Genomic DNA, 10,995 nt, shown 5'->3' on the forward strand with positions numbered 1-10,995 from the left:
ATGGAAGTAGATTGCCCAACCTTCCTTCCGAGGAGTGGCTGGTGGGTTTGAACCGCCAGCCTTCTGGTTAGCAGTCAAGTACCTTAGGCACTACACTACCAGAGCTCCCACAGATTAAGTAAGTATGGTGAAAGGATACAACTCTGACACACATCTTTCCTGATTTTAAACCATGCAGTATGCCCTGGTTCTGTCCAAACAGCTGCCTCTTGGTCTATGTACAGGCTCTACCTGGACACAATTAACTGTTCTGGAATTCCCATTCTTTGCAATGTTATCCATAATTTATTATGATCTGCACAGTTGAATGCTTTGCATAGTCAATAAAACACAGGTAAAGATCTTTCTAGTATTCTCTGCTTTCAGCCAAGATCCACCTGACATCAGCAATGATATCCCTTATTCCACATCTTCTTCTGAGTCTGCTTGACTTTCTGGAAATTCCCTGTTAATATACTTCTGTAACCATTTTTGAATTATCTTCAGCAAAACCTTACCTACATGTGGTATTAATGATTTTGTTCTATAATTTCTGCATTCTGTTTGATCACCTTTCATTGGAATGGGCACAAATAGGATCTCTTCTAGGCAGTTGGCCAGGTAGCTGTCTCCCAAATCTCTTGGCATAGATGAGCTAGTGCCTCCAGCACAGCATCCATTTGTTGAAACATCTCAATGGGTATTCTGTCAATTCCTGGACACTTGTTTTTTTACCAGTTCCTTCAGTACAGCTTTGACTTCTTCCTTCAGTACCATTGGTTCTTGATCATATGCCACCTCCTCAAATAGATGAACATTGACCAATTCTTTATGGTACAGTGACTCTGTGTATTCCTTCCATCTTCTTATAATACTTTCTGTGTTGTTCAATATTCTGTCCAAAGAATTCCTCAATACTGCAACTCAAGGCTTGGGTTTTTTCTTTAGATCTTTCAGTTTGAGAATTGCTACATGTTCTTCTCTTTTGGTTTTCTAACTCCAGGTCTTTGCAGATTTCATTAATATACTTTACTTTGTCTTCTTGAGCTGCTCTTGGAAATCTTCTGTTCAGCTCTTTTACTTCATAATTTCTTCCTTTCACTTTAGCTGTTCTATGTTCAAGAGCAAGTTTCAGAGTCTCTTCTGACATCCATTTAGTTCTTTTCTTTCTTTCTTGTCTTTTAAATGACTTTTTGCTTTAAACATGCATGATGTCCTTGAAATCATCCTACAACTCGTCTGATCTTCAATATTTGGTGTTCTGTGAATCAAATCTGTTCTTGAAATGGTCTCAAAATTCAAGTGGGATATACTCAATCAAGGTCATTCTTTGGCCCCATGGACTTGTTTTAATTTTCCTCAGCTTCAATTTGAACTTGCATATGGGCAACTGATGGTCTGTTCCACAGTCAGCCTCTGGCCTTGTTCTGACTGATGATACTGAGCTTCTCCATTATCTTTTCCCACTGATATAATCTATTTGATACTGGGTATTCCATCTGGTGATCTGCATAGTCTCTGTTTATTTTGATGAAAAAGATATTTGCAATGAATAGGACATTGTTGTTGTTGTTGTTGTTATGTGCTGTCGAGTTAGACCCGACTCATAGTGACACCTCCTTGGGTTTCCGAGGCAGTATCACTACGGAAGTAGATTGTCCCATCTTCCTTCTGAGAAGTGGCTAATGGATTTCTTGCAAAATTCTTGCACGCATTCTCTAGCCTCATTTCTATTGCAAAGGCCTTGTTTTCCATGTACCAAAAATTCCTGTTTCCAACTTTCGCATTCCAGTCACCAGTAATAATCAATGTATCTTGATTGCATATTTGGTCAATTTCAAACTGCAGAAATTGGTAAAAATCTTCAATTTCTTCATCTTTGGCATTAGTGGTCATTGTGAAAATTTGAATGATAGCCATATTAACTGATCTTTCTTGTAGGCATATGGATATTATTCTATCACTGATGGCATTGTATTTCAGGACAGATTTTGAAATGTTGTTTTTGATGATGAATTGGATACCATTGCTTTTCAGTTTGTCCTTTCCAGAATTTTTGTCCACTTCAAAATAACCAATACCAGTCCATTTCATCTTACCAATGCCTAGGATATTGATCTTTATACGTTCCAATTCATTTTTTATGACTTCCAATTTTCCTAGATTCATACTTAATACTTTTCCTAGATTCTGCATTCTGATTATTAATGGATGTTTGCAACTGTTTCTTGTCATTTTGAGTTGTGCCACATCAGCAAATGAAGATCCTGAAAGCTTTACTCCATCCACATCATTAAGGTCATCTCTACTTTGAGGAAGCAGCTCTTCCTCAGTAGTATTTTAAGTGCTTTCCAACCTGAGGAGCCCATATTCTGGCACTATATCAGGCAATGTTCTACTACTATTCATAAGACTTTCACTGGCCAGTTGTTTTTTGTTTTTTTTGGAAGTAAATCATCAGGTCCTCCTTCTTTGTCTGTCTTAGTCTGGAAGCTCTGCTGAAACCTGTCCACCATGGGTGACCCTGCTGGTATTTTAATACCATAGCCTCCAACATCACAACAACACACAAGCCACCACAATGCAATAACCTGACCAACAAGTGTTAGATAGAAGCTATAGTCAGTAACTAATTGCCATTGAGTCAGTTCTGACTCATGGCAACCCCTGTGTGTCAGAACTGAACTATGATCCCTAGGGCTTTCAATGGCTGATTTTTAGGCAGTAGATCACCAGACCTTTCTTCCAAGATACCGCTAAGTAGACTGGAGCCTACAACTGTTCAATTAGTAGCTGAGTGTGTAAATGATTTGCACCACCCATGGACACAGGATTTATACCCATTGCCATTCCAACACATAGTGACCCTGAAGGAGAGAGCAGAACTGCTGCATAGGGTTTCAAGGCTATAATCTTTATGGGAGTGCATTGACGTATCTTTGTGCTACCGAGTGTTTGGTGGGTTTGAACCCCTGACCTTTCAGTTAGCAGCCAAGTGCTTAACCCCTGCACCACCAGAGCTTCTTATAAGATCTGTTAAGAAAACAAAACAAAACAAAACAAAACACTGTTGTGCAGTCAATTCCAACTTATAGCAATCCCCATTGGGTTTCCAAGGAGGTAAATCTTTTCAAAAGTGGATTGCCCCATCTTCCTTCCACAGAGTGGCTGGTGGGTTTGAACCACCAACCTTCTGGATAGCAGTCAAATGCCTTAGGCACTGCATCACCAAAGCTCCTTTACAAGATCTATAGTTTTAGTGAAATAAAAAGAATAGGATGCTCTAGCATAGAATCACGTTACAGGACGGGATAGAGTTTTCTGGATGGAGGGCTCCTCTTTGAGGCAGTGACTTTGACATTTGGACTAGAGAATTAAAAAGAGCTAGGTTTGCAAGAGCCAGTTAGATAACTACAAGTGCAAAGGCCATGAGACAGACAGACCTAGGCAGGTCCTAGGAACCAGCAGAAGCCCAATAAGATGGAGGCACATTAATAAGGGGGAGATTGGCACTTGAGAAAATGGAGCTGGGCCAAATCCAGGTGAGCTTTGCAGGTTATGATGAAGAAGGTTGGCTTTTATTTTAGTTGCAATTAACGAGGATTGAAGAGCTTATTGAAAGTATTGAGAGGAAGAGCATGATCCCTTAAGACATTTTTTCAAAACTTATTTGACCTGCTACAGGGAGGGTGGATTGAAAGGAGACAAGTGTAGAAATTAGATGCCTATTTGGGTAGCTGTTGTGGCATTCCTGACACAGGCGAGATGACCTAGACAAGGGCCACCAATGTTGTGTATTAGTTACGTGGCAGTGGTTTGGAGCTGACCCTTACCTCCCTCTACCTTCACCACCACCCACTCTGTGACAATCAGCAGCCATCACTATGTAGTGTGTGGCCAGGGAACCAGATTACGTCCTCTTGTGGTGACAATCCCTTCAGGAAGTCCTCCAGGGACCACAACATTCCAACCCAACATTCTTCAGAATCCTCAGGGTTCCTGGCAGCTCATTTCAGATGATGTATTTTGCAAGTTGACTTTTTCCTTAAAAACTTGCATTTTCTCATATCTTCAGGCAATGCCGTGAATCTTATTTTCCTTCATCTCCAGTTTGCACCTGAAGCTTTCCTCTCCATTTGTTCTCTTATGCAAATAATGACCCAGCCAAAAAACTAACCAATATGTTTGGTCATAATTCTACTCATTTAATTTTTATTATAAAATTGACATAACCTCTGAAATTTTTTAAATATCTGCTTAGCCCACTGAGTTTGACTCAAAGGCTAATAAGTTATTTTCTATCTGGTGGCATAGTGCCTAAGGCATTTGACTGCTAACCAGAAGGCTGGAAGTTCAAACCCAACAGCCACTTCTCGGAAGGATGGTGGCACAATCTACTTTTGTACCAAACATACCAAACACACTGCCGTAGAGTCGAACCTGACTCATAGCGACCCCCTCCTTGGGAACCTTCCTTCCAAGAAGTGGCTGGTGAGTTTGAACTGCCAGCCTTCTGGTTAGCAGTCAAATGCCTCAGGCGCTGCCTTGGAAACCTAAGGAGGGGTCTCTATGAGTTGGATTCGACTCAGTGGCAGTGAGTTTTTTGTTTGTTTGTTTGTTTATCTCCGTTGAAATGAATAGGTTGATTTGGATTTGAACGTTTATTCTCACTGGCTCTGGTGGCATAGTGCTTAAGACATGTGACCGCTAACTAGAAAGCTGGAGGTTCAAACCCACGAGCTACTCCTTGGAGGGAAAGTTGGGCAATCTACTTCCATAGAGATACCGCCTCAGAAACCCAAGGAGGAGTCACATGAGTTGGATCCGACTTGACAGCAGTTAGTTTGGTTTTAGTTTGTGGCCAGGTGAGAACTCCTTTTGCCTGTGAAGGACATGGCACCAAAGACCAGAAGGAGATAATAACCTGGTGCTAAGATAGGCAAGGGCCAGCTCATCCCATGGCAGCAAGGATTCTGTCCTTGGCCAGCCTGGGCAAGCCCCATCAGGGTGAGTTCCTGAACTAGCTTGTGAAGAGCTGGTAGGCCTCATGCTTGTTTGTTATGTTAGACATAAGGGCCTCTGAGCAAGAGGAGTCACCCCTCCAAGAGAAGCATGTCATTGGGGTTTACTTGTACCAACTTACATCCCAATACGAGGCATCTTACCCATTATTAAAGTTTTGTTCTTCCAGTACCCATAACAAAGAACTGTTCTTTGGCTCTTTTTTCACCTATTCAACATTTATTGAATTCCTACTATATGGCCAGGACTAATAACCTAGAAGGAATCCCTGGGTGGCCCAAACAGTTAAGTGCTTAGCTACTTAAAAGGTTGCAGCTTCAAATCCAGCTAGAGGTGCCTCAGAGAGATGTCTGCAATCAATTGCCACAATATCCCAGCCACTGAAAACCCTATGGAGCACATTTCTGCTCTAAAAGACATGGAGTTGCCATAAGTCAGAATCAACAACAATTGGTTTGGTCTTTCTTTTTTTAATAACCTAGAAGAATAAGAGAAATACAATCCCAATCTGCATCCTTCATAAATTAATGGAAGAGACAAACTATCTGATAATCAGACAGATTCACCAACTGTGATAACTGTAGGGTACTGGGATTACAATTAATAATTAGGCTCAATGAATAAGGATAGATAATCTGTAATAAACATTTACACTAAAGTTTAACCTGCATAATTCAAGTTTTTCTAAATAATAAGGCATTTTATTTGATGAACTTGCATTTTTACCTGTTAAATAAAAATGCATCAGTTAAATCTGTCTTCATTCTCCTTTTAATGATTCAGTTGTTCTCTCACATTAAAAAAGTTTGTAATATTAGTTATAACAATTATCAGTAACATTTACTAAATACCTGCTATGTGCCAAGCTCTATTCTAAGTATTTACCTGAGCTGATGTATTTAATCCTCACCACAGGTTTATGCGATAAGTGATATTATGGTTCACATTTTACAGAGGAGAAAGCTGAGGCACAGAGAGGATAAGTAACTGGGACAAAGTCACAGGCTAGTAAGGACAGGGCCAGGACTCTAACCCCGATGCTAAGCTCTAACCAGTGCCCTGAAGGGCCTCTCTCTTTATTCTGTATACCGTGTGTCAGTCCTCTTCTGAATTTCCTGAAATCATTAGAAGAATTTTTATACTCCCACACTCAGTAGTTTTTAACACGCATTATACTTCCTCATTAAGTAGCAAAACATACCTGTTTTATTCAACTGAAGAAAGTTTCAGCAACAAAACATGGTACCATGGATCAGATTTCTGTTGGTAAAAGAACATTACTGTGAGCTTTTTATTGTTTAGAACCCAAAAACAACCAAACCAAAGAATTTGGTAATTTACTTATAACCAAAAACCAAACTCATTGTCACTGAATCAATTTCAACTCACAGTGACCCTACAGGACAGAATGGAACTGCCCCATAGTGTTTCCAAGTCTGCAGTCTTTACAGAAGTAGACTGCCACATCTTTCTCCTGTGGAGTGGCTGGTAGAACCACTGACCTTTGTGGTTACAGATGAGCCCTTACCCACTGTGCCACCAGGGCTCCTTATAGACTTCATAAAAAATGAAATTAAAGGATAGACTTTTTTCTTTTGTGCTTTATTTTTTTTAAAAAAATCATTTTTTAAAAGCATTTTTAATGATTCAAGATTTAAGTGTTTAATCTTTATTCAGTATTTATTTTAATATTTGTTTACTTTTTAAATATTTGAATAACATTTAAAATTATTTTACTTTCTACATACCCATTTTTAAAAAACAAGCATGCTGCATGATTAGGGGTATGTTTTGGCCTTTTGGTGTCCCTGGGTGGTACACACAGTTAAACGTGATGCTAAATGAAAAGTTGGAGCTTTAAGTCCACTCAGAGATGCCTCAGAAGAAAGGTCTGGCAATCGATTTCTGAAAAATCAGCCATTGAAAACCTATGGAACAAAGTTCTACTCTGACACACAGGAAGTTGCCATGAGTTAGAGTCCCCCCAGTGGCACCTGGTTTTTCTTGTTTTTTAGGAAAGCCCGAATGTCCCGTGCATCCAACCGAGTTGGTGTTTGCCCTAGACCAGTCCCGGGATGTCACTGAGCAGGATTTTAAGCAGATGAAGGTGATAATCTCTGCCCTCCTGAGAGAAATTAAGGTCCGAGAGAACAGCTGTCCCGTGGGAGCGCGCATTGCAGTCCTCTCCTATAATTCCCACACCAGCCACCTCATCCGCTTCTCAGACACCTACAACAAGAACCGGCTTCTCAAGGAAATCGAAGCTATTCCTTACGAGAAATCCTCCGACGGCAGGGAGATCGGCAAAGCAATGAGGTTTATTTCCAGGAATGTCTTCAAGCGGACGCTCCCAGGAGCTCACACGAGAAGAATTGCCACATTTTTCAGCAATGGCCAGTCTGCCGATGCCCATTCCATCACCACGGCCACCATGGAATTCAGTGCCCTTGGCATCATCCCCATCGTGATTGCTTTCAGCAATGCACCTTTCATCAGGCGTGCGTTTACGGTAAGAGGTTTAGTCTTTTCCCTAACAAGTATCATTTTGCGTATGTTTTCTAGACTGAGAACTATACTTTTCCTGCCTTCAAAATCAGAATTATTTGTTTGGAAATTTGTGGGGATTTTTTTGTTTGGTTTTGTTTTTCTATTCTGGGCTGGTTGAGTGTAATTGTAATAACTATTTGTTGCTATGATACAAGAAACATGCTGAGCCCTATATATGCATTATCCTTTTTGATTCTTATAAGCAGTACCTCCAAGCTCTGGTGGTGTCGTGCCTAAGGCATTTGACTGCTAACCTGGTTCAAACGCACCAGCCACTCCTCAGAAGGAAGGCTGGGCAATCTACTTCCGTAGTGATACTGCCTCGGAAACGAGGGGTCGCTATGAGTCGGGTCTGACTCCAAGGCAGTGAGTTTGGGTTTTGTTTGTTTTTTTTCAAAGCCCTACCTACACATAGCCTTAATTCTTATCCCTATTTATAGATGAGAAAACTGAGCTCGGAAAAATTAAGCTGTCTACCCAGATTCTCACAGCTATTAAGTCTCCATGTGGGGACTTGAACCCAGGTTTTCTGTTCTACTGCTTCTCCAGTCTACTGAGTTGGATCAAGGTCTAAAGATACTGAACCCAAAAAGACTACAGACAGCCATGAATGGATATCACTAATAGGGCTAGGGTAATAGTGGTTGTTCAATGAAAAACAATTGGCTGATTTCATAACGTAATCAGTCATGAAAATATGAAAATTTAAAAAAGGAAAATCATTCAGTTATGGCATCTCAGACTGAGGATTAATATCTTAATGTGTAATGTTCCTAAATTAATCACATGGGAGTCAAGATGGCCATGTCGGTGTAAAGCAGAGTCTGATTGTTTATTCATGTAGAGCCCTTGAAGAAGGACCAAGGAGCGACAAAAGACTATTTTTAAAGGCCATTCATTCCATTTAAAGAAAGAAAGTAACAAAGCAACTAAATTACAGTCTTTAAATGTGTGAATAATATTGGTGGAGAAGTTCTCATATTAGAGAAATGAGGTATAATAGCAGTGTGAAGATCCAGGTTAGTTTTAAAAAGGAATTTTCCACAAGTTGGCTTGATTTATTGTTGGCAGGGCTAAATGCAAGTGGTCAAGACATCACTTTCATAGGCACCATCGCTCACTTGTCAAGGATGACTTCTGTCTACCTCTCCTGGGGGCTGGAGACCTGGATTAAATGGCCTTCTGAGGCTCTTTCCAGCTTGATAATTTTCTGTAAAGATGGTTAAATAAGCAAAAAAGAGTAGACATAGAGTACTTCTCTGTAAAATATGGAAAGTCGTACTACTTCCTAGAGTTGATGTGAGGATTAAACATTATAATGCAGGTGCATTAGTGCCTAGTCTGTGGTAAGCACTCAGGAATGGCAGCTATTGCTTTGATTATTATTATATTCAGTTGCATGATGCTGAGCTAAAATCAGTTTAGTAATATTGAAGTGTAGGTTGTAAAGGAGCTGAAACTTCTATTAGCATCATTGGAATGACTCTCAGAATTATGCAAATGAAAAGGCTAATGTGTCAGGATCAGAAAGGAAAATGCACATAAATTAGAAAAGACTGGGAATAGGTTATGCAAATGAAGCTGCTGTGAGAAGAAGCAGCTCAAAAATTCTGTACATGAATTTGGTAATACACAGAGTCCTCACAGCATTCCCTTCATCTATTGAGAGCCCCCATCATGCCTTGGCTTTATTTAGACACGGAACAAGAGACGATTCTATGTCCCGAAGCAAATAACTGAGGGCACTAGTGGTATAAATTTGAATTGACAGAATTCCATCCACCCACTCAAAGGTACATACACAGCATGTAACTTACAAAAACATATTTGGTTGGGGTTTTTTGGTTTATTGATTTGTTTGTCTTGTTGTGGTAAATATATATGTAACAAAACATTTTTCATTTCAACCATCTTCAAATTTACATTTCAGTACATTAATTATATTCATCATGTTGTTCAACCATTACCCCTGTCCACACCCAAATTTTTCTGTCCCCCTTAATTTTTGAATACTAACACTCTCACTTCCAGATTAATGAATCTGTTTTCTAGATTCTACCCAAATAGCCTAGAGAATCTTTGCTCCTTTTTGAAGGAGTTCATCTCAAAAGAGTAACAATGAAGATTCAAGTTCTTGATCATAGCCCTTTACAAATCTGAGCAGCATTGGTCCCCAGCATCCCTCAGGCAGAAGAAGAGCTAGAGGTTCTGAGAGGAGTCAGAATTGGTCCCAATATTCACTCATCCAATCAGTGTTTAGTGAGCACTTCATATGTCAGATGTTGTTCAGGCTCTGGGGATACAAGAGTAAACTAGAAAAACAAAAGACCCATGAAGCTGACATTAGATGATGAACAGGGTTGTCTAGAAGAGCTCAAAACAGATGCACAGACACACTTAAGATTTATACCACTGCAAAAACTTCCAAGATGGTGGAAGTTCCAAGATGGTCTCATCCACGAAGAGACATTGCATTTCAACCTCTCCATTTTGCTGTTTGTCCCCCTTTCTTGTATCCATTCTCTTCAGTTGTGCTTTTGTTGATGTTGTTGTTGTAGGCTGCCATCAAGTTGTGACTCTTGTGTGTACAGAATAGGATGTCTCGAGAGGTGCCTCTGAGTGGATTTGAACCACCTATTTTACAGCTAGTGCCTAAGGCACTTGACTGCTAACCAGAAGGCTGGCGGTTCAAACCCACCAGCCACTCCTCGGAAGGAAGGTTGGGCAATCCTACTTCCGTAGTGATACTGCCTCGGAAACCCAAGGAGGGGTTGCTATGAGTCGGGGCCGACTCGATGGCATATAACAACAACAAGAACATTTTACAGCTTTACCATTTGCTCTACCTAGAGACCTTAAACTTTTGTTTACTATTATTATTTTTTTAAGAACAGAACTGAAAGTTCTACTGACACAAAGCTGGCCTGCATCTCATTTTGAGGTCATATTTTATAAACTTAGCTTGTTTCATCATTACCATGACTTTTACGAATCTCAATTCAACTGAGTTGTCCAGAGTGAAATTTGGTGCATGTGCAGGCAGGTAGTGGGCCTCAGGAACAGGTGCTCTGATAGCATGGCATGATTTCCCTATGATCCTGAGCAAACGGATGGTAACCGCCATCTTGGAAGTTTTTGCAGTGTTATAAATCTTAAGTGATGAGTTGTTCAAGCCTTCTAGAGTGGAAGGTCATTTTTTACTGGAAAACCTCAAACTTGCTTTGTTTTGCACTAGGCATTTTCATCTACACTAATTTGACAATTACCTTTTACTTGTAGTGAACTTTTATTTACTGCACATTAGGAATTCTAATGTGGGGTGTTTCTCCTTTTCTAATATAAGAAATGTGTCTCTCTTTTAAAAGCCAGTTGCTGTACAGTTGACTCTGACTCCTGGAAACCCAATGTATATCACAGAACTGTACTCCATAGGGTTTTCAATGGCTG

At 40.1% G+C, this 10,995-nt stretch overlaps 1 protein-coding gene across 1 annotated transcript in view; it reads left to right on the forward strand.

Moving 5' to 3' along the window:
* Positions 1 to 10,995, forward strand: part of COL6A6 (collagen type VI alpha 6 chain) — a 151,192-nt gene that overhangs the window by 105,807 nt on the left and 34,390 nt on the right. Inside the window, exon 32 of the mRNA XM_007936829.2 lies at positions 7,017 to 7,510. Coding sequence (XP_007935020.1) covers positions 7,017 to 7,510 — 494 coding nt within the window. The remainder of the gene's footprint in view (positions 1 to 7,016; positions 7,511 to 10,995) is intronic.

The sequence above is a fragment of the Orycteropus afer genome, unplaced genomic scaffold, assembly GCF_000298275.1.
Source record: "Orycteropus afer afer isolate SDZICR_OR568_19922 unplaced genomic scaffold, OryAfe1.0 scaffold00003, whole genome shotgun sequence".
NCBI lineage: Eukaryota > Metazoa > Chordata > Mammalia > Tubulidentata > Orycteropodidae > Orycteropus > Orycteropus afer.